Source organism: Zalophus californianus, chromosome 9 (assembly GCF_009762305.2).
Source record: "Zalophus californianus isolate mZalCal1 chromosome 9, mZalCal1.pri.v2, whole genome shotgun sequence".
In the NCBI taxonomy this organism is placed as follows: Eukaryota; Metazoa; Chordata; class Mammalia; order Carnivora; family Otariidae; genus Zalophus; species Zalophus californianus.
Window position 1 is genome coordinate 79,445,251 of NC_045603.1, and position 25,512 is coordinate 79,470,762.

Consider the following 25,512-nt stretch of genomic DNA (forward strand, 5'->3'; position numbering starts at 1 on the left):
TATCTGTATCTTTCTAATTGGTACACATTTCTTTTGTCTCATCTGTATTTCTCCCTCCTAGTCCACTGGGTGTCACATAGTAGGTACTCAGGAAATATTTAATGGCTACATTCCAGGGAATCTTCATCAATGACCCTTTTAAAAGAATCAGCTCTCCACTCAAAACCAAGAGCACTGAAGAAATGGTAAACATTCTCATGCATTCTTCTTTGTTTAAAAATAGCCAATAGGGGCGCCTGGGTGGCTCAGTCATTAAGTGTCTCCCTTTGTGTCAGGTCATGATCCCAGGGTCCCTGCTCCGCAGGAAGCCTGCTTCTCCCTCTCCCATTCCCCCTGCTTGTGTTCCTGCTCTCGCTTTGTCTCTCTCCGTCAGATAAATAAAATCTTTTAAAAAAAATACCCAATATTCTGGGGCTCCACCAAGGAAATCAACTTCATGTCTAATGACTGGCTTTCATGCCCTGAGTCTCTGGGAAGGATGCTCTACAGTCAGCACTTTGTAAAACCCATAAAGTACTTTGACCTCAATCATTTCATTAGAGGAATGGAAAATGGTGGAATGAAAGAAGGATTGCGGCAGAATGGAGAAGCTCTACGGTAGGTAATGAGCAAATCAGTGGGGTATATACTCTCTGTCTACTGCCATTATACAGCTTCCTCAGGTAGGAATTATGTTAAATGGAAGTCCAGCACTTACCTGCTGCCACCGGGTGCTGATATTTCTATCCTTGTTGAAAGAAGATAGGTAAAGGGATTCTGAGAGAGTTTTTCCACCACTTTTTCTGTCATGATTCCTGACCTGGAAGGAAGGAGGTCTTGGGTCACCTCTCCCCATACATGTTGGGAAATGGACAGCATGATTACCCCCATGTGCCAAAAGTCCCCTACCCTGTCCAGCTGCAGAGAGACAGGAAGCAGGGTATAGCGAAGAAAGTACCACACTAACGATCTAACTAGTTGTGTAATGTTCAGCAAGCCGCTTGATATTTCTGCATCCTGGCTTCTTCATTTTCTAAACTGTGGGCAATTGGCTAATTTTCAGTGTTGTCTTCTGCCAAAAAAAAATCACTACCTGCCAGTACTTTGCATGTTTCTATTACTTCCCCTACCATGGACCCCACTTTCCCATTCACTCCCCAAACCACTGTGAGGTCTCAACCATGCCCGCTATGTGGCATAAAACTGTTACTTCTAGTACTCACGGCTCCATTTCAACAGCCCACAATCTTATTTAGATACTAAGAAAGAACAATGGTGCTTATGATTCTGAAGAAAAAGAAAATAAAAAGGACTTACAATCACTTTGAGCTTGAGCTGAGTGGGGACTGCAAACTGATAATTTAGGATGTAACACAGTAAACAGTTCTAGACAGTCATTTCGTCAGTTGTAGTTATTTATGATCATTCACATTAATAGAAGAGTCTAAGAGAATATGGACAACCCAAAATAGTAGATAACATTCAAGTCATTTATATGTGGCTTGGGAAGTGCGGTACTTACATTTGAATAACAGTGACACTGCTGTCTTAGGAGTTTTAGTGAAATCATAAAGTATACTGGGAAAAACAGACTTAAAAAGAGCTAGTTTGTACTAGTACGTACTCTTGTCCCCCTACTCAAAATTTTTCCCTTCGTTCATGAAGACTGTCATCAACTTTCTCATTTATGTAAAGTACCAGCCTAAAACGGAGTACTCTAGATCATAATATTTACTTTGCCTTACCATTTTCACCATACAAACCCTAGCTTTGGGGTGTTTATTAACGGATATTTGGGGCTGCAAGCTGTGTTAAGCAACAAAAACAAGGAGATACCAAGTATCCTCAACATTGACTTTATTATCTACTTGGCTTAATAAACATGGAAAACAAGAGTTTTAGATGATTTTAACTGGCCACAGATGACCAAGGGTTGGTTACTATATAAATGATGGATAAGGTAAGAAGCAACATGGTGTTTATTATTTTAAGCGAAACATGCAGGAAGATGTTCTCCTCATGGTTAAGCAATTCAATTAGGAAGGTTAAGTATTTTGCTGTAACCATAAATGTTAAGCAACTTAACCTTATGTTCCTATGTCTTTCAGACTCCAACTGAAAACTTCAAAGGTGGATGAAAAAGTTACAGATCAGTCAGTGACAGGTGGCAGCTGGGTGGATAAATAATTGTCCCTATCCAAATGTTACCATGTAACTGAAAATCATCAATGATTTAAAAAGAAATCTTTTCTTTTTGTCCTTAGAATGAAAGATTTCATGGGGTTAGAGGAATAAATTCACTTACTGGGATGGGTCTGAATCACTTCCTTTTCGTTTTCTTGGGAACTCCACCACATGTGGGCAGAGGGATCCAATAGCTGTTGGTTTTGTCCATGGGCTCATATGACTGGAAACCACAGGAGAAATGCACTGGTTCTCTTCAGTCAGTATTCTGTCTGTGAGAGAAAAAGCCCAATAGCACATCTATTTTTAACATTAACTTTTACTTTATACATATCCCTATCACGTTTTTTTTAAGATTTTATTGATTTATTTGACAGAGAGAGACACGGCAAGAGAGGGAACACAAGCAGGGGGGTGGAAGAGGGAGAAGCAGGCTTCCCATGGAGCAGGGAGCCCGATGCGGGGCTCGATCCCAGGACCCTGGGACCATGACCTGAGCGGAAGGCAGACGCTTAATGACTGAGCCACCCAGGCACCCCCTATCACATGTTTTAAGTGGTTTTTCTATCTTGATATTTTATAACAATATAATATATCAATTATATTGATATAACATAGAATGAAAGACAAATACGTACACTTAAATACTAGTTAGAAATGTATGTTAGTCCATATTTTTAAGGTTATTTCCCCCATTTAATTGTAAAAGAATTGTAGAAAATAGGGAAAACGCAAAAAACAGGAAAGGGGAAATCATATGTCACCAATTGATGTTACTATTTAGAGGTATTTCCCTTAAGAATTTTTCCAAAGTTGTCATTAAGTAATTGAAATAATAGTGTATAGTATATTCTACTTTATTTACAAATCACTGTGATAACTTTATCGTATTACAAGCATTATATATAAAATTCTTTTTAAATGATTCTAATGATTATATAATACACACTCATGTAGATGTGTCATAGCTACTTAAACATTCTTTTTTTTTTAAGATTTTATTTATTTATTTATTGAAAAGTGAGAGATTGCACGTGCAAGTTCCGGGAAGGGCAGAGGGAGAGAGAGAGAGAATCCCAAGCAGACTCTGCACTTGGTGTGGAGTGTGATGAGGGGCTCAATCTCATGACCCTGAGATCATGACCTGAGCCGAAATCAAAAGTCGGTACCTTAACCAACTGAGCCACCTGGGTGCCCTGCTACTTAAACATTCTTCTATTGTTACAATCTATGTTTGTTTTAACCATCACAAATATGTATTGTGGTACATACAGCTTTTCATCTACTGGTTATTTCATTTAGATAATATCTCAGAATAACATCAAAGGATGTGAATATTTTTAACCCTAAATTGCTAAATATGATAATAAAATCCTTTTTGTATAAAGTGTGGTTTATTAAATGTTTTATAAAATATAAAAATCAGAATCACTGAAATAAAAATAACCTATAGTCCAAAAGTGGGCCTCCCTGAATAACTATATTTCTCATATTAAAATGGATGTAACAAGTTTAAAATCATCTAATTTACAAAATAGATTGAAAATATATAAGAAGTATTAACAAAGAAAATGCAATAAATCTACAAGAGTGGGAGATTTTTAACATACCTCTAGCGGTAACTGACAGATCAAGCATTCAGAAACAATGATGTAGAAAATCTGATCCACACAATGGACAAGCTTGGTGTAATAGACATCTATAGACCACTATTCCTAGCAGGTTCAAAATCCACTGTTTGTTTTGGGGCACCCATGGAGCATTATAAAAACTGACCATATACTGGACAAAAAGCAAGTAAGTCTTAACAGTTTCAAAAGAATGACATCCTACATCATTTACTGACTCAATGTAATTATGCTAGACACCAGTAACAAAAAGATAACTAGAAAGTCCCTATATCTTTAAAAATTAAGAAATACACAAATAACACATTCAAAGCAGAGTTCATTAGCAATTAGGAAGATCCAAAATAAACTATAGTGGTATACCCATCCCACAGCTACAATGGAGAAATTTGAGGACACCAAGTGTAAGTGAAGATGTGAAGGAATGGGAAGTCTTCTGCTCTGCTGGTGGGAACATAAATTGGTACAACCACTTTGGAAGCCATTTATGTATTACCTAAAAAAGTTGACTATTCCATATAACATGTGATTCAGTATTCCAGTCCTAGGTACAAGGGAAAAACTCCATGCATATTAGGAGACATATACAAGAAATGCATTAGCAGCACTGCTTGTAACTGAAGAACAAAAATAAAAACCTCAGAAAACTGGAAACTAAATCTCCTTCAACAGATGGATTGTTTATTTACTAAATGAATATTAATGGCAGTAACAATGAATGAAGTACTGATATCAACATGGATGAATCTCAAACTAGTGATTCTGGGGGGAAAAAAGTCATAGCTAAAAACATATAGCACTTTTTTTATTTTTAATTTTAAAAAAAGATGGGGGGGCAGAGGGAGAGAGAGAATCCCAGGCAGGCTCCATGCCCAGTGCAGCCCGACATGAGGCTCCATCTCACAACCCCAAGATCATGACCTGAACAGAAATCAACAGTCCAAAGCTTAACCAACTGAGCCACCCAGGCATCCCACAGCACAATTAAAAAAAAAAATTATATAAAGTTCAAAAATCAGTAAAACTAATCAATATTTTTTAGCAATATCCATAGAGGTAGCTACACTATATAGGAAAGTAAAGGAATAGTTAACACAAAAGTCAGAATTCTCTTTGAGAGAAGAAAAGGTGCATCTGGATGCAATCAGTGAAGGACACACACAGGCTTCTAAGAATTCATGTTCTATTTCTTCACCCCAGTGTGAGTTCACAGATTTTTTTTAATTCTTTAAACTACACATATAACTTTTACAATCTTAAGTAAGTTACAGTACATTTCACAATAAAAAAGTGGGGAGAATAATTTTATCAATGATTTTTGGCCACCTGGGAATTAAGTTTCTGATTTATGATTTTCGAAGACTTCTAGGCTTAGACTCTCTTAATGGGAAGGATTCAGGATCACCACAGATACCACATGAGATTAATTTTGATTTCAGCTTCCAGACTTCAATCCAATGGACTTTGAATGGCAGAACACCATCTGTCTCCACAGAAAAATGTGGGGAGTTTCTTACAATAAATGACAAATCAATAGGAAAAATTCATCAACACTGAACCAGAGTTCACCCTGGTATATATAATACTAGACCCCTCCCGCCCACCTCCAGTCCTCCAACATAAGCAAGCACACTGCTTCCCTCACATAAGTTCAAAACAAAAATAAAGATTTTTTTTTGGCCTCTCATTCTAGGAAGCATGATCTCCACATTACAATCCTACTTCCTAACCTTTAAAATAAGAAATAGACCATCTTTAGGCTGCAAAATAATGTTCTTTTCACAAAAATCAAAACCTAAAGCTCTAAGGGTCTTTATTTGTATGTTCCCTAATGAGTGGGGGAGTATTGCCCCATAATAAGCTATGTTCCATCAAGTTTAAGTTTGCTATGTCAGTAGAAGTGTATTCAAAGAAGAGGGCTTTCTGTAAACAAAAGGAAAATATGGGTTAGTGGGACTAATTAGTTCTGGATGAAAAGATCTGTTCTTTGGAAACAATTCAGCCTTCATGTAGATTTTTATTTGTTAGAAGGTAACTCATAATTTAAAGAGTGAAGATTTCACTTTTAACCTCCCAATTTACTTTCAGCATCCACATACACTTACTTACAAGATGAGACCATGTGTTAGGAATTGAAAGTTAATTCTGCTTTTATATAACTCATTTTGAAGGTATATGCTTCAATTTTTTGATATTGTCTTTCTTCATCAAGTTGTCACTTCTCCATGGTGAAAATCCATGTTATTTTTTTCCAGAAAAATAACACTTTATTAATACATTTCTATAATACTCTTTTCCTACTTTTAAAAATTTTATTTGCGCACGTAGAGTTGACGTGCAATATCGCATTAGTTTCAGGTGTACGACATAGTGATTCCACATCTCTATACATCACACTATGCTCACCCTAAGCATAGCTACCACCTGTCCCCATACAATGCTATTATAATACCATTGACTGTATTCCCTATGCTGTACCTTTTATTCCTGTAACTTATCCATTCCATAACTGGAAGCCTGTATCTCTCACTCCTCTTTACCTATTTTGCCCATTCACCCAACTGCCTTCTCTCTGGCAACCATCAGTTTGTCCTCTGTATTTAATAGGTCTGGTTTTGCTTTTGTTTATTCACTTATTTTGTTTATTAGATCCATATGAATGAAACCGTATGGCATTTATCTTTCTCAATCTGACTTATTTCACTTAGCATAATACCCTCTAGATCTGTCCATGTTGTTGTAAATGGCAAGATCTCATCCTTTTTTATGTCTGTGTGTATATACATATTCACCACATCTTCCTATCCACTCATTTATCAATGGACACTTGGGTTGCTTCTATATCTTGGCTATTATAAATAATGCTGCAATAAACATAGGGGTGCATATATCTCTTCAAACCAGTGTTTTCATTTTCTTTGGGTAAGTACCTAGTACAGGAATTATCGTATCATAGGATATTTCTGTTTTTAATTTTTTTCAGGAACCTCTATACTGTTTTCCACAATGGCTGTACCAATTTATGTTGTATTCAACAGTGCAAAAAAGGGTTCCTTTTTCTCCACACCCTCACCAACACTTGTTATTTCTTGTCTTTCAATTTTAGCCATTCCCGACAGGTGTGACGTGATATCTCATTGTGGTTTTGATTTGCATGTCTTTCCTCGATGATTAGTGATATTGAGCATCTTTTCATGTGTCAGTTGGCCATCTGGAGGTCTTTGGGAAAATGTCTATTCAAGTTCTGTAGGAGTGCTGACGATACTGACTCCATCTTTGACCCTCCATCTTGCTCATGTTTGCTCAATGACCTCTCCTGGGGCTGTGTGTTCTGGGCCCGTTGGAGATTAATATACATACCTTAGAGATGTCAGCCAAGACTGGGATGGTGGGCAGGTTTGTTTTGGCCTCTCACGAATCTGTTAGAGATAACACAGTCTTCCTTCTTTCTTGATGCACAGGTGATGCCACAAGATCTAATGAAAGGGTAGCTGTCAACTAGGTGCATGCAAGCCCTTTGAGGTGCATGTGAACCCTTTGATCCTACTACAGTGCCCTTCTGCTTGTCCTCTCGCTCTATAAAAGCTGTGGACTAAGGTCTGGACTTTGTGAGAGCTACCACGGATCGCCTCCTGCCCGATCTCCTCTGTGTCAGTCAGTTACCTGAATAAAACTCTGTGTAAACTCTACGGAGTGGCCTCCTTCATTTTCCAGTCTCAAAGTGTCTTCTCAGTTTGGGGGATATTTTACTGTCTCTTCCCCAACTCCTAACAGGTTCTCTGCCCATTTTTTAATTGGATTTTTAGGTTTTTTGATGTAGAGTTGGGTAATACATGTTATTTAACTCAATAAAAATAATTCACAATTTAGATTGAACAAAGATAGTATGCTTGTCTTTTATAAAGGCGGTTCTGTGGTTTATTTAAAATGACATTAGCATTACATCTCACTCCATTCTACATGTATCTCCCTGGTGATGGTCATCAAAGTAACATTATTTTAAAGGTCTGCCATTTAGTATCAGTTCCTCAAAGATGAAAATAAACTGGGGGAAATGAGCAGCTGCTTCAGAATCCTAAGCAGGAGAAAACAAGCAGCCCTTTGGCTTAGGCTCATAGTTATGAAGGGTTCAAATTTAGAATCTGATGTTGTGTTTGAAAGACAATATACATCTACCCATACACACAAGCACACACACATTCACAGGCAGGCAATGGCAGGATGGAAAAAAAATATTTTTCATACAACTTAGAAACTTTGTCCCACTACGTACCTTCACTGCAGTAGTGTGCTCTATGTTAAAATTTATATAAAATATAAATTAACCTATGAATAACTCTGTGTTAAAAACAATTTGTGCAATGTAAGCATTTGCTTCTTAATTTCTGAGAATCCATGCCTCAAATCAAATTACCCAAAAGGTAATGTCTTACTTAACCTCAAGACCAGGAATATTCAAATGTTGCTAATTGCCCCCCTAATGTCCTTCTGCTGGTCCAGGATCCAATCCAGGATCACATGAAATATTTAGGGTCTGTTATATGTCTTCCATTTCCCTTAAATTGTAACAGTCCCTCAGTCTTTTGTCCTTGAGGTTTTGAAGGGTACTGGCCAGTTGTATAGAATGTCACCCAGTTTAAGCTTGTCTTCTATTCACTCATAACTAAATTCAGATTATGAACTTCTGTCAAGAATGCCACAAAAGTGATGCTGTGTTCTACTCAGTGCTAAACACCCACACTTTTCAGTTTTATTGCTCCCGGCACTTTTTATTGCTTCATTGAGATCCCGCTCTTCAGGATTCCAAAAGGTGTTCAGCTCATAGACACAAAAGAAGAGGCAGAAGAAAGATTTAGGAGATCTGCTATAAGCTCCAATATGGATAGCTGTGAGAACCATTTCATCTCTTCTCCCCAAATCCTAGCACAGTGCCTGACACACAATAATAGGGTTTGTTGAAAGAATGAACTGCATTTCATTAACCCCAGACATGCAAAAGAGAAACTGAAAGAGATGTGATATCTGAACTAACAGATTCACCCTCCTAGACTGCTGGAAATGATAAAATTCCCACAATAAGGGATATGCGGTTCCCCACTATGCCTATTTCACAAACGAATAGGCCTACTTCCTTCCATTACTTCATTTTTACCAACTTCTTCCCCACAGAGGGAAAAATACACTTGATTGTTGGAAAAAAGGTACTGTGTGACATGGGACTTGGCAATCTGAAGTAGCTTTCTAGAACAACAAGCGGTAACTGTTGTATAGGTTTGTGGTAATGCGTTACAAGAGAAAATCAAAAACCGTTTATCACTGACAAATTATTGTAAGATAATCACTAACATATTACTGTAAGATGCTTAGTCACATAATAGATAAAGTACCAATTGGTACCATTCAAGAACAAAGACCATCTATAGGTAGTACTATACACAAATTATGAAAAGGCTTTTGCTCAGGAAAGATTAAAAAACATTCTATTATTTCATAGTATGTATTAAGAGCCTAATGTAACCTGCTGTCAAGAAGCTTATAATCCTGAATATGTTTGTGCACATGTAGGTGAAATTAGATCTAGAGACAGGTATGAGTTTACCCTACAAGAACACAGACAGAAGAACACTTAATTCTATTTGGGGGGAGGCAGTAACAACAGCATTTTTTCAGGCTAAGAGAACATCATGAACAGGTGGCAAAATAAATGCATTCAGTAAGATCCTACGCCATCATTAACAATGACGTTCAGTTGTTGAATCAATGAATACATATGAGTCAAGTTTTAGAAAATGAGTCTCCGCATACAAGTTTGATGGGTAAAATTGGACTTTTTCAATGTAAATTTTACCTTCTCACATATGAAACAAAACACACGCTAAATATCTGGTATCTGACCAGAAACCGGACCCCCAGATCATTATTCACCCTGCAGAAACACAGGTTATCTAGAAAATTCAATAAGGATGGGGCTTAGATTCACTGAGATTTCATGAAAGTCCCTCAAGATTTATTTACCTCTGAATTTTTTACCATGATTAGAAAAGGCAGGAAAGAGTCTCCCAGTGACCACCTTCCTTGAGTTGTCGATCCAAACATCCCACCAAACCCTGAAGAGGAGCAGATGTTTAGCCAGATTTGTCTCTTAAGCCAGCAAAATATCTTACTCAAAATAGGGATAAAAAGGGGATAGTAAAGATACAGGGGCCTAAGTGTATCATTTTCCAAGTTCCCATCTGTTCGTAGACAGAATGTGTCGACAGACCCTTCATGCTGCTACTATTTTTGAAAAGTATTCCATTTCAGACTCTAACACGTACCTTACTATTACAGAAAAATGGCTCCCATGAAAACCTGGTTTTCCCATGATTTCAGCCTCAGTGACCTTGGCAGAGGAGGAGAATTTGGATTTAAAAGCAGGGTTTTTATGTGGGTCTACATACAGGAGAGAAATAAAGGACACCATATGGATGCCTACACAAGGCCTTCGGATAGAGATATTTTGCATCCACTAATAAATTAGCATTCTGTTTTTGTAGGTCAAAAACAATGACATTTACTGTCTCTTCCCATGATAAGAGGGCTGTATTGCTGGCATCTCTGCTACTCCTTTCTGTTTGCTGCAAAGTGCAACATCTTTGGTGAGTGGTGTGGCTTGGAAGAAGGAAGACCGAGAAGCAATTCTAAGTTATATTCTAGGAAAATGTTTTATCTTCTTGTATCTCCATTTGGTTACTGCTTTTGAAGCAAAGCTTTACTTGGTATTTGCCCCTGTAAAAACTAGTGGGAAACCTCACAATAATGGAGTCAGGAGGTTCAGCAGCAATGCTCTGATACCCTACCACTCCTCAGTTGCAGACCCAACAGAGGGACCCTTGCATACTACCTGACTATCCTCCTGCAACAACCCCATTCATATGTTAAAATCTAAACCCCAATGTGATGGTATTAGGAGCTGGGCCTTTGGGAGGTATTTAGAGTCTGAGGGCGGAGCCCTCATGAATGAATTAGTGCCCTTATCCAGATGCCAGAGAGCTAGCTCATTCTCTTGCCGCAGCAGGAAGTTTGTAACCAGAAAAGCATCCTCTCCAGGATCTGACTCTGCTGGAACCCTCACACTTCCAGTCGGAGAACTGTGAGACATAAACTGCTATTGTTGATAAAGAATAACATAAACTGAAAATGATGCATCTGAGTTTTATCAACCTGGAAAATGGGTATGTAATGTTTCCTTTAAAAAGCAGGATGAAAGGGACGCCTGGTGGCTCAGTCGTTAGGCATCTGCCTTTGGCTCAGGTCATGGTCCCAGGGTCCTGGGGTCGAGCCCCACATTGGGCTCCCTGCTCACTGGGCTCCCTACTTCTCCCTCTACCCACTCCCCCTGCTTGTGTTCCCTCTCTCGCTCTCTCTGTCGAATAAAATCTTAAGAAAAAAAAAAGGATGAAAGACAGAGACTACATAAAAACAAGAAACAAAGAAAATATATATGCAGGGGAGAAAAAAAAACCTGGAAGGAGACACAGTGAAATGTTTTCAGGTGTTTTGTCTGAATGGCCAATCAAAGGATTTTTTTCCTGTTCTACTTTTCTGTATTGTTCCAAAATTGTGTAAGTATTGTGTCTTACTTTTGTAAGACATACATACAACTGAGCAAGAAAAAGGAATATATATGTGGACTGTTGGGGAATAGCAAGTACATCAGTACGGCTGCACACAGTGTGAAACATTAGGAAATCAAGCTGGAAAAGTTGTTCCCAGAGGGCCCTGGATGTCCCACTGAGGAGTGAGAGCTTTATTTCCAGGTGGCAGAGAGCTAATGAAGTGGCCTAGCGCTGCATCTCAGCCCCCTTCATTTCATGGGCAAGCCTCAGAAGGGTGGGGGTACCATCTGCACTGTCCTCCCTACTAGGAGTTAGTCTTCCTATTAAAAGCTACAACTTTCATCCTAATGCATCCACCTTTCCCAACCGGAATGGCTGGCTTCTTAGCTGGATTCCTATTTATTTCTGTAATGAAGCTTGCACTCAGAGCCGCACTCTGAACCCTTTCCAGCTGGGCCGGGAAAATAAGGCTTTGATGCCAAGCACAGGCAGAGAAAGCCAAAACCCTTTCAAGTGGGGATCAGGACCCCACCTGTGGATCCACCACCACCTGTCCCAGATATGATGTTGAAACATCACAGAAGGATCAATCTCCCCTATGTACGGAGGAAATTTTATTCTCTTGGCCATGATGTCAAAAGTAGCAAGAATATCTAAAAGATGGGGCACCTGGGTGGCTCTGTCGGTTAAGCATCTGCCTTTGGTTCAGGTCATGATCCCGGGGTCCTAGGATGGAGCCCCGCAACGGGCTCTCTGCTCAACTGGTACTCTGCTTCTCCCTCTCACTCCATGATCTCTCTCGCTTTCGTTCTCACACAAATAAATAATAAAATCTTAAAAAAAAAAAAAAAGAATATCTAAGAGGTAAGTCCTGAGGATGTTTCTCAGGGGAGGAAGGCTCAGATATGGTGAGAAAGAAACCCAGGTAGAAGACCCTGGGTCAAAGTATAGCTATCTCAGACTTCATAAACAAAAACACATTTAGCCTTATTTTCTCTGTTAATTTTTACTTTAAGACACTGTTCCTTTCTTTGAGTTCCAAATGGTAAAGGGGAAACCATACGCTCCTAGATGCTGTGGATGTGGAGCTTTGCTGGCACGTGAGTTTGTCCATGATTACACAATAGCTGGAGAATCAAAGCAGAGAAAATAGATGGTTTCACTTGCCCAAAGTCAGTCCCTTGCCAGGGAAGTATGCAGAAGGTCAAAGGACAAATAAATGATGTCTGCATCGTAGTAAAATGGTCCGTCACAGTGTACAGGCTGGGTAGGAAAGCAAGAGACACCCAGAAGGAGCTGAAAGAACAGGCAGGTGGCTGGAATGTCTGTATAAGTAAGAGCAGGGAGAAGTTCAGACTTGGGGATTCATAGGTAAAGCATTTCCAGCTGATTCGAGGGTCGACATAAGATGTGCCACAGGGGGTGCTGCAGGGACGTGAAGACAGAACATGCGGAAAAGAGAAGAAAGACCAAAGTCACCTAGGATGGCATCAGGGAGTACACAGGAGAGGAAAATGTCTAAGAATATACAGAGGTAACATCCCAGAGATAGATGATTAAAATGAGGATAGAAGAGGGTGAAACGAACAGAAAACCTAAATGAAAATAATTAAGTGACAGTGGGGAATCATTTCTGAAAATGGCAAGGAGGCTCAAATAATACCAACCTCCTCTCCTAGTTCTGAAATACACAAGAGAGTGATTAGCTTCTACAACTCCCTGATCATAAGTTCCTTCACAATCGGGCTGACCACATTACAAATAACCTGAGAATTACTGAAGCAAAAAAAGAGATACTTCCCCCTATCAAATTGATCAATCCTGATAAATTGTTTACTGGCAAAGGAGCCTTGGAGAAGAGGAGGTAAGAATAGAGATTCTCAGAGTTTCATATACCTCTAGTGGGAATAACAATTGATATAAACTTTCTAAAAGGCAATTTGGAAAGTTCTATCAAAGGACACAAGAATATTTCTATCCTTTGACCCAGCAATTCTATTTCTCTGAATTTACCCTAAAATTATTAAAGATATAAAGACTTTTGTACATAGAAATTTATTAAAATATTTCAACAGTGTAAACCTGAAAACAACCTAAAGGTATCAACAAACAAGGGAACTAAAAATCTAAGTGTAATCATGGGATGGACTACTATACAGCCCTTCTTTTTTTAAGAAAAAGATTTTAGAGAGAGAGAAAGAGTGTGAGTGCAGGGAGGGGCAGAGAGAGAGAATCCCAAGTAGACTCCCTGCTGAACATGGAGCCCAATGCGGGGCTCCACCTCACGACCCCGAGTTCACGACCTGAGCCAAAACCAAGAGTCAGACACTTAACCAACTGAGCCACCCAGGCGCCCCGTGGCCTACTATACAGCCTTTAAATACAATGTTTCCAAATTATTTATGAAATGGTAAATACTGTGTAAAATATTAAATTTTATGTTTTTTGTTCTTTGTTTTAAAATATATTAATAGGAAAAATTGGGGGTAAAGTTAACAGATCAGGAAATGATGCCTCCCCACCTCTAAAATAAAGAAATCTTAAAAAAAAAAAAAAAGAAAAAGAATGAGATAAATGTTGAAGACTTTTAGAATCTGTGAAGTTTTGTTGGAGGGATATCAGGTAGTACACTACTTATCTGAATTGAGTGTAATGAGCTTATGGCAAAGTAGGAGATCCAAACAGACACAGATGTGAACCTATCTCCAACCCTGTGCATGGTCAGATGGAATGATGTTAAAGATAACTAAGGTCCAAGTCAAATTAACTGTCAGGTTGACTGCGGAGCTGGATTAAATCAGAAATACAGTGTCAGAGGGGCACCTGTGTGGCTCAGTCAGTTAAGCGACCAGGTCTTGATCGTGAGTTCAAGCCCCACATTGGGCTCTACGCTGGGTGTGGAGCCTACTTAAAAAAAAAAAGAAAGAAAGAAAGAAAGAAATATAGTGCCAGACATTTCAGATTTCCACATGAAAATCCTTCTCTAATCAGTAAAAAATAAATTTCCTCCACCCCTTCTGAAGAAGGTAATGTGAGACAATCAATAATCAGATACATAATTCAAAACTATGATGACTGCTTGAATTAAAAGCTGTGTGCTATGAGAGACTATTCAATATGCAAACCACTAGCAGTGTGATTGCTGCACAACAGATTTAATTATTCCTTTCCATTGCTCAAAATCCAACTGTGACTCCCCACTGAGCTTAAGAGGCCATGTAATAGGAAATCTTGCATAGCACAGCACAGTCTGCCTACCAGGCTCACCCTGTGCTGCCCTCTCATTCATGAGCCAGGCAACGGCCACAGGGCACTGGGTGACACTCCCCAATCATATCTCAGTCCCTCATGGCTCTGCCTCCCTGGGCCTATTTGTCCCTTGCCTGGAATGCTGTTCCCAAATCAGAGTAACATAATCGTACCTGTCAAGACATAGGTCAGATGTTAACTCCTACAAGAAGTCTTCTCTGCCCGCTGCCCCTAAAACCTGCCATCCCACTAGGGCCCCTTCTATGTAATATGGTGGCACTTTGTAATTGATACCATTATTAAGCTTATTCTACTTCACTATAATTATCTTTTAACTAGTCAGCCTGCCTCACTAGACACAACTCCTTAAGGGCAGGGACCATGTTTTTATTCCCAGTTTAACACAATCCCTGACACATTACCCACACTCAATAATTGACAAAATGATGGATTACTGAATAACTCATATTAGGTCAATTCCTAACTATTCAGAAAATATTAGATCTGTACTTCCCCCTATTTATCAAAAATAAACTTGTAATGAATAAATGAGTTAACTGTAGGGAAATAAAATCATAAAAGGTATAAGAAAAAACATCTGTAAATATTTATCTTAAAGTGAGGACTTCTGAAGGATATACCAAAGGTAAAAGCCATGAAAGAAATGACATTAAAAAGTTAAAATTTCTGTATATCAAAACCACCATAAAATTAACACATATAAACTAAACTGGAGAAAAGCTTCCTCATGCCCTTTGCAGTCCATCCTTCCCTCTATCCCAACCCCAGGCAGAGTGATGTTTTTGGCATTTTCTACGTATTTTGTAAAGAGAATGATACCATATATGCCCTTTGGGGCTGGCTTCTTTGCCCCATAATGATTTTGAGATTCATCCATGTTGTTGCATGTAATGGTGGTTTCCTCCTTTTTATTGCTTACTCCTTTGGGTGGGTATCATATTTCGTTCATCAATTTGATTCACTTGGTGATGGCCATTTGGCTTGTTTTCAATCTTTGACTACTGTAAACAAGGCTGCTACAAATAGTCATGTACAAGTCTTGGTGTAGACAAACGTTCTCATTTGTCTTGAGTAAGTACTTAGATGCAGAATGACTAGATTGTAAGACAGGTCTATGTTTAACTTTTTGAAAAACTGCTAAACTGTGTCCCTAAGTGTTTTTTTTGTTTCATTTCCACCAACAGTGTATGAGAGTTCCAGTTGCTTCACATTCTCAGCAACAATGGACATTGTCAGCCTTCTTAATTTGATTCATTCTAGTGAATGCATTGTGTGTGCTATCTCACCATAAGTGTATACTTTTACGACATTTTGAATCTTTGAAAAGTTTACTCCTCAGAAGACCAAAATATCACTTTAATTTCTAACCATTGATCCTGTACCTAAAAAGTCTAGTAAATTTTCAGTTCAGTCGCCAAGTATTTGCATACTTACTATTGTACAATGCAGTGTTAGAAGCTCGAGGGAATGCAAAGATGAGCACAACATGGCGTTTGCTCTCAAATAACTGAGTCTTAGAAGAATAACCCAAATGCAAGCGAGAACGGAAAGTGGAGAAGTCTGGGTCACAACATTCTATAATGGCTTCATGAAGGAGGTGTCATCTGACGCAGTCCATATAGTACAGAACCCCTCAAACTTTGGTTGACAACCATAATATCCCATACTTTTGCCCTAAATTCTTCTCCCCGCTAAACCAAACCATGTGACTCCCTCAAACATCACCCATATAGGATGTCTTGTCACTAGCATGGTTGCTCTCTCTGGACAGACTTTAACCAAAAACTTCCTTTGATGTGTGGAATGATCAGAACATAACATCTGGGAGTTGTCTGGCCCACAGAGAGGGGAGCAGAACTCTTACTGATAATGTTTTGACATACTGTTGTTATTTATAAGACTGCATTAGCTTTTATTTCATATATTGGGCCTTTATATAAGTGAATGAATCAACAGTGTAATTTTAGAATTGTAACTGGTATTACAGATGGTCTAATATAACTCCCTCTTTTTCCAAGAAAGAAAAAGAGTTCCACAGTGGATTAAGTTCTTTGCCCTTTTTCAGACAGCCAGACACTGACGGAGGACAGACTGCCGTGAGTCTTCTGATTCCTGAACAGGGCTTTCCTTGAGTACACCTAAATCTGTCTTTTCTACGGGCTGTTGTTAAGCTACCTCTTTACCTTTCATACATCTGCTTTTTTTTTTTTTTTTTTTTTTTAAATACTTAGGTACTGGCCCTTTTATTGGTTAAGTTTAATCTTCTTTGGCACCACCCTAACAGCATCTTCTTGGATTCAGATTATATCTAACAAATTGAATAAAGCCTCCTCAAAATATGCCATCTGCAAAAGTGACCGGCATGACATTTACATCGTCAAACCAAATGTTTGGCTGGCGCGTGGAACCAAAAACCAAAGAGAGAACAGCCGGAAATTTACTCGCTGTGATCAAATACAGTGTAGGCAAAGTGAGAGCCCAAGTAAGAGTTACAGCGGAAAGCAAAATGTTGACACTAGGGAAGAGCTCTGAATGGTTAGAATGGACTCAGAGAATCACTCAGCAGACAGGAAAACTGAGTTAATTGGGTTGGGGAAAGTGCTCTGGGAGTAAGACTGTGAACAATGCACGGTGTCAGAGAGCCTCAGGGGTTAGGTTGTTCGGGTTGTAATGAATCGCGTTGGGCTTCACATCTTAAATGAACTTCGGGGGCTGTGGGGGTGTCTGGGTGGCCCAGTCAGTTAAATGGCCAACTCTTGATTTCAGCTCAGGTCATGATCTCAGGATCATAAGATTGAGCCCCACGTCAGGCTCCATGCCAGCGTGCTTAAGATTTTTTCCCTCTCCCTCAGCACCCCCTCCCCATCTCGCTCTAAAAACAAAACAAAAAAAACACTTGGGAACTGTTGCAGTCTATAGGAATAACATTGTTGGCATTTAATGTCACACAGGCAAGTGAGTGGGCCATATTCCTTGTCGCCTCAAGATTGTGCACTAGCTTTTATTCACTGATATGCCTAAATGATGCCTTTTCCCAATTTTGTCCTTCCCCTCCATTTTACCACATCCCCAACAGCACTCCAGCCTTGGGTTAATACCTGGTGGAACTCCAGGATACACGGAAGGACCTGTTAGATTTTAGGTTCCATGAAGGAGCAGTCTTTTGGGTCAATATCATATTCCTAGCCCCCACAGCAGAATGTCTACTTCGAAGTAGCTTGATGAATATGTACTCTTGGGATGATATGCAGGACGTGATAGGATCACAGCTGAGGGGAATACACTAGCTCTTTCCTACCATGTCCTTTCTACCTGGTTGTGCTACAAACTGGAGAACAGGTTTTTGAGTTCATTCTAGGGTTTGGAAGCCATAAACTTCCTATCTCTCTCCCATTCACACCCATACAAGTGGAACAACAGTTGTGTTCCACTCTGAACACTGTGCCCTCATAACCAGATATGGGGAGCCTCAGTATACACTGTGCATGAGGTCCAGGGCACCTGCTCATTTTAAGGCTCTTTTTAGTACACAGGGCAATATAAGCAAATGCATATCCTACCTCATACACGCTCTGGAACGCCTTTGCCCTGAGCAAGCCTGGGAAATCTCTGGCCCCTCCCACAGGAAACCAGATCCACCCTGGCTCATTTTAAGCCATGAGGAATATGGCCCACTTGCTTGCCTGTGTGACATTCAATGCCAAAGATGTCATTCCTATAGACTATAACAGTTCCTAGCTGCATTCATTTGTTCACACATTGGTTTTCGGTTTTTTGTTTTTTTGACAGAGAGAGAGAAGGGGGGAAGAGGGAGATGGAAAGAGAATCTCAAGCAGACTCCACACCAAGCCCAGAGGCTGATGCAGGGCTCCATCTCACAACCCTGAGATCATGACTGAAGCTGAAACCAAGAGCCAGATGTTTAAGTGACTGAGGCCACCCAGGCGCCCCCACACATCGTTTCTTATTGATGGAGTGGGGACCTGAAAGATTTTCCCAGGTAAATTTTTATTATTTGTTCAACTATATTTAAGTATTGCCTATTATGTATCTGTTTTGATCTGGAAAAAACAAACCGCTTTTGATCTTAAAGATAAAAATTAGTATAAAATTTTTGGAGAAAATCCTAAAAAGATACCTGGTTTTCTTAATTTACAATAAAAGATTAAGAGGAGGCAAAAGGAACAAAGGAAATCATCTTGTCCAAGTCACTCACCAGACAGCAGAGGAAAGTGAGACTCAGGGTGTGCAATTATTTGCCCAGCCATGTGTTATACTGCAGTTTAAATGAGAGAAAAAAGTAAATACAACAGCGTCTTACAGAGAAACAGTTCTCATGCACGTCCACTCTCAATTACTACAGAAATTTAAAAAAATAGAATATACTAGAATGAATTTTGATGCCACTGGAGAAGGCAGTCCTCTATTCCACTAGCTTTTAGCAAGGAGGTGGGGGCTTTCTGGAAAAGGGAGCTGTAGTATTGACGGATACATTGAGGAAAGCATTGAACATAGTGTGTCTGAATTTCAGTTAAGACATTTTTTTTCAGAGATGGAGAGTAGTGAGCTACTTTAAGCTTCTATTACAGCCTTGAGGGAAAAAAAATGAAGATGGAAGAGAAGAAATTTGGGGAGGAATACCAGTTAGGAAGCCAACCACCGCAATGAAGCAGAATGATCAGGAAAGTGACAAAAACCGGGATTAAGGCACTTTTGTAGGTGAGACCACAGCCACCACTGTCACCAACCCCCCCCATACATACTGCCACCAGCACAAAAAATAGAATAATCCTTTACTGAATCCTTAAGTGCAAGGCACTATACCCTTTGCCTACCTTCTTATACAATCCTCACAACAACCCTCCAGTGGTGGTTTAGCAGATGAGGAAACAGGCTTAGAGAAGTGAAGTAACGTGCTGTGATGGTCTTTTTGCTGTGTCAACTTGGCTAGGCTACAGTCCTCAGTTACTCAAACACTTAAGTGTTGCCAGGAAGGTATTTAGCAGATGTGATTCAAGTCCAAAGGCCATAATCAGTTGACCTTAATAAGGGAGATTATTCTAGATAATCTGGGTGGGTCTGATTTAATCAGTTGAAAGACCTTAAAAACAGAGCTAAGCCTTCTCCAAAGAGATACTCCACCTATGGACAGCTGCTTCAGCCTGTGTCTGAGAGTTCTAGCTGGCCTTTCTTCACAGCCTGACCTGGGGATTCTCGTTTTGCCCAGTCTGCCCTCACAGTTACATAAGCCAATTCCTTGCAATAAACCTCTTAATATACACATCTCCTACTAGTTCTCTTCCTCTGGTTGAACCCAAACTGATACACGTGCCAAACATCACACAATAATTAGGTAAAAGAGTTCAGATCCTCTCAAAGCCAAAAGTAGGTCACTATTTCACATTCCCTCCCAACAGAAGAAGTTCAGTTTTGGACATCAGCACTTCACAGAAATGGCAACACATCCAAATGTCTAGCAGGAATTGAAGGAGAGGTTAAAAGGTTAAAGCTCTGGAGACCAGACTATGCTAAACTTTTGAAATGGAGCCAAGGGGTAGGAGAAACACCCATTATGACTATGAGGAAATCGGAGTCATGGAAAACCACTCAGTTGTGATGCAGAATATAGTCAGAGTGATATAAGCACTGAAGAATGCTTCCCTGACTAGGACCATTCCGGAAAAAGCCAACATTTCATAGGCATTATAACCTAATCCAGGAATAGGCAAAAGTAAGAAACAGAGCTTCATCAGAATTTCAGTTCCATGTCGAAACTGGAAAGTCCCCTAACTTGTTCCAGACCAGATTGACCCTCATGCATAAAAAGAATACAGGGTTTAGCTTTTTGAACATCAGCATGTTTTTCCAAAAAGCACAAAAACATACTTAGATTTGGATGGTCTACACCCATATCATTGTTACACATGGGAAAACATAATTCTTGCAGTTTGTGAGTAAACAGAAAACATGGTGCATGCTTAATATTAATCAGGCATGACTAGGTATGCCAGATGCCACAGAGAACCTATAAAAGACGCAATGGTTGCAGTTTAAGGACGATGGTGGAGTAGGAGGATCCTGAGCTCACCTCCTCCCATAGACAGAGGAGCTGCAGAACACTCTCCAGTCTAGAGAACCTGGAGAAGGGCACAGTTGATGTTCCCACCCCACCTTAAAAACCTAGACTGGAGCAGGATCCGGATGCCAAAATGGGTGAGTCTGGTCATCTTTGTGAGCCTGCAACTTTAGTGGGCCTAGAGTCCACAAGCCCACACCAGCCCTAGTCATGCTGGGGCACAGAAAAAGAAGCCAGGTTTAAAAGGGCTGAGGAGCTGTGGGAACACTCTGTCCTCCTCTACCTTAAAAGCTCAAACCAGAGCAGGATCCGGACATCATAAGGCAAAGGTTCAGATGCCATAATTAGTGGGTCACAACGCCATAACCAGTGAGTCAGATCATCACAGAAAGCTTGTGACCTCAGGAAGCCAAGGATCTGCAAGCCCACACCAGCCCACTGGAACGGGAACATAGAAAAAAAGCAGCAGTTTAAAAGGGCTGAAGAATTGTGGGAATATTCTCTCTGCTCCATCCTAAAGCACAGACCAAGGCAGGGTCCGGATGCCACAAAGGGCAGGTCCAAATGCCATAACTGGTGGGTCCGGTTATCACAGGGAGCTTGTGACCACAACAAGCCCAGTACCTTAAAGCACACATCAGCCCTGGTTGTGCTGAGGCACAAGAGAAAAACCACAGTTTAAAAGTGCCAAGGAACTACAGAAACACCCCCCCCCCACCTTAAAAGCCCACACTGAGCAGGGTCCAGCTCAGGATGAGCTTGCAACATCAGGGAGCCCAGGATCCACAAGTCCACACCAGCTGCCCTGTGGTGCTGGGGCACAGAACAAGCCATGGTTTTGTGTTTCTTTTGTTTGCTTTTGTTTTGTATTTAACTTTTTAAATTTTCTCTTGCTTTTAATTGTGGTCAGTTTTGTTTTGTTTTTTATTTCTTGCTCTTTTTTTTTCTCTTCCTTTTCTTCCTTTTTTCCACTCCTATTTTATTTTTCTCTTTTGTTTTATATTTTTCTTTTATTATTATTTTTTCTTTATTCTTTCTGTAAAAAGCAATGGTATAAAAGAGTAGCTCCAGATTTCAGGTTATACTACAAAGCTATAGTAATCAAAACAGTATGGTATTGGCACAAAAATAGACACATAGATCAATGGGACAGAACAGGGACCCCGGAAATAAACCCATGATTATATGGTCAGTTAATCTTCGACAAAGGAGAAAAGAATATGCAATAGGAAAAAGACACTCTCTTCAACAAATGGTGTTGGGAAAGCTGGACAGCTACATACAAAAGAATGAAACAAACAAACAAACAAAAACCACTCAAATAAAATCTAACCTTATACTTAAAGAGACTAGAAAAAAAAAGAACAAACCAAACCCAAGGTGAGTAGAAGTAAGGATATAAAGATCAGAGCAGAAATAAATGAGGTAGAGACTAAAAAAAAGAAAGGAAGAAAAAAAATCATTGAAACCAAGAGCTGGTTCTTTGAAAAAATAAACAAAAGAGACAAACCCTTACCTGGACTCATCAAGGAAAAAAGAGAAAGGACTCAAATAAAATCAGAAACAAGAAAGGAGAAGTAATAATTGACACCACAGAAATACAAAGGATTATAAGAGAATATGTAAAATTACATATCAACAAACTGGACAACCTACAAGAAATAGATAAATTCCTAGAAACATACAATCTTGCAAAACTGAACCAGGAAGAAACAGAAAATCTAAACAGACCTATTACAAGTAATGAAATTGAACTGGTAAACAAAACTACCAAAAAATAAAAGTCCAGGACCGGATGGCTTGACAGGTGAATTCTACCAGACATTTAAAGAAGAGTTAATACCTATTCTCTTCAAACCATTCCAAGAAATAGAAGAGGAAGGAAAACTTCCAAGTATATTCTATAAGGTCAGCATCACCCTGATACCAAAGCCAGACAAAGACATGAGAGGAAAAAAAAAAAACAAAAAACTATAGGCCAATATCTCTGATGAACATAGTTGCAAAAATTCTCTACAAAATATCAGCAAACTACATTAAAAAAATCATTCACCACCATCAGGTAGGATTTATTCTCAGGATGCAAGAATGGTTTAATATTCACAAATCAACATAATACACCACATCAACAAAACAAGGGATAAAAATCATATCATTATCTCAATAGATTCAGAAAAAGCATTTGACAAGATTCAACACCCATTCATGATAAAAACTCTAAACAAAATGGGGTTAGAGGGAACATACTGAACATTAAAAAAGGCCATAAATGACACATCCACAGCTAACATCATACTCAATGGTGAAAAACTGAGAGCTTTCCCCTAAGGTCAGGAACAAGACAAGGATGTCCACTCTCACCACTTTTATTCAGCATAGTACTGAAAGTCCTAGCCACAGCAATTGGACAAAAAAAAGAAAGAAGCATCTATATTGGTAAGACAGAAGGTAAACTGTCACTATTTGCAGACATGATACTATACAATGAAAATCCTAAAAACCCCACCAAAATACTACAGGAAGTAATAAACAAATTCAGTAAAGTTGCAGGATACAAAGTCAATACTCAGAAACTGACTGCATTTTTATACAGTAACAACAAAGTTACAGGAAGAGAAATTTAAAAAAACAACACCATTTACAATTACACCACAAAAGAATAAAATGCCTAGGAATAAACTTAACCAAGGAGGTGAAAGACCTGTACTCAAATAACTATAAAACATGTGTGAAAGAAACACAGGTGAAGATAAAACAAATGGAAAGATATTCCATGCTCATGGATTTAAAGACTCAATACTGTCAAAATGTCCATATTACCCAAAGAAATCTACAGATCCAATTCAATCTCTATCAAAATACCAACAGCATTTTTCACAAAACTAGAATACTACTAAAATTTATATGGAAACACAAAAGACCCCAAATACTCAAACAATCCTGAGAAAGAATAATGAAGCTGGAGATACTACAATTCTAGATTTTAAGATATACTACAAAGCTGTAGTAATCAAAACAGCATGGTACTGACACAAAAATAGACACATAGATCAATAGAACAGAAAGAGATACCAGATATAAACTGACATTTATATGGTCAATCTATGACAAAGGAGGCAAGAATACACAATGCGGAAAAGAGAGTCTTTTCAATAAATGGTGCCAGGAAAACCGGACAGCTACATGTAAAAGAAACTGGATGACTTACCAACACCGTAAAAAAGAATAAACTCAAAATGTATTAAAGACCTGAACATGAGACCTGAAGCCATAAAAATCCTGGAAGAGAACACAGGCAGTAATTTCCCTGACATCAGCCATAGCAACATTTTTCTACACGTGTCTCCTAAGGCAAAGGCAACAAAAGTAAAAATAAATTATTGGGACTACATCAAAATAAAAAGCTTCTTCACAGCAAAAAATAATCAACAGAACTAAAAGACAACCTACTGAATAGGAAAAGATATTTGCAAATGATACATCTAATGAGGGTTAATGTCCAAAATATATAAAAAACTTATATAACTGAACACCAAAAAAACCAAACAATCCAATTAAAAAATGCACAGAGGACCTGAATAGACATTTTTTCAAAGAAGACATACAGATGGCCAACAGACACATGAAAAGATACTCAATATCACTTGTCAACAGTGAAATGCAAATCAAAACCATAATGAGGTATCACCTCACACCTGTCAGAATGGCAAAAATCAAAAATACAAGAAATAATAAGTGTTGGCAAGGATGCAGATAAAAAGGAGCCCTCGTGCATTGTTGGTGGGAAAGCAAACTGGTGCAGCTACTATGGAAAACAGTATGGAGGTTCCTCCAAAAATTAAAAATATAAATAACATATGATCCAATAATTCCACTACTGGGTATTTACCTAGGGAACATGAAAACACTAACTAAAAAAGATATCTGCACCCCTATGTTTACTGCAGCATTATTTACAATAACCAAGACATGCAAGCAACCTAAGTATGCATCAGTAGATGAATGGAAAAGGAAAATGTAGTATATATCTACAATGGAATACTGCACAGCCATAAAAAAGGATGGATCATGCCACTGGAGACAACATGGATGGACTTAGAAGGTATAATGCTAAGCAAAATAAGTCATACTGAGAAAGACAAATACCATATGATTCCATTCATAAATGAAATCTAAGAAAAAATGAATAAATAGCAGAATCAGAAACATAGAGAGAATGAACTTAAGAGGGGGCGGGGGGTTGGGCAAAATGGGTGAAGGAGAGGGAGATACAGGCTTCCAGATATGGAATGAGTAAGTCACAGAAATAAAAAGCAGAGTATAAGGAATACAGTCAATGATATTGTAACAGTAATATGATGGGATGGATGGTAGCTATATGAGCCCCACATGTGCTGTAAAGTTTAAAATTTTTTTAAAAATTTAAAAAATAAATGTAGTGTTTTTAGACTGTGTTCAAACTTAAGTGACCAATTTATTATAGACTATTATATACATAGGATGTTAGAGAGGAACCTCATGGCAACCACAAACCACAATCCTATAACAGATACACAAAAAAATTAATGGAAAAAAAAGTGTAACACTAAAATCATCAAGTCACAAGTGAAGAGAGAAAGAAAAGAAGGAACACAGAAGAACTACAAAAACAACCAAGAAATAATTAACAAAATGGTAACAAGTACAAATCTCTCAATAATTACTTTCAATGTAAATGGAATAAATGCTTCAATCAAAAAACACAGGGTGAATGAATGGGGTGAAAAAATGTAGCTGT

At 38.8% G+C, this 25,512-nt stretch overlaps 1 protein-coding gene across 4 annotated transcripts in view; it reads right to left on the reverse strand.

Moving 5' to 3' along the window:
• The window catches only part of ARNTL2 (aryl hydrocarbon receptor nuclear translocator like 2), an 84,912-nt gene that overhangs the window by 46,181 nt on the left and 13,219 nt on the right, over nucleotides 1–25,512 (reverse strand). For 3 of the 4 annotated variants that reach the window (XM_035729206.1, XM_035729208.1, XM_035729205.1), the window contains exons 2-3: nucleotides 2,285–2,435; nucleotides 698–799 (exon numbers count right to left, since the gene is read on the reverse strand). In XM_035729206.1, the coding sequence (XP_035585099.1) occupies nucleotides 698–799; nucleotides 2,285–2,435 (253 nt within the window). The remainder of the gene's footprint in view (nucleotides 1–697; nucleotides 800–2,284; nucleotides 2,436–25,512) is intronic. The other variant, XM_035729207.1, reaches the window with a different exon arrangement.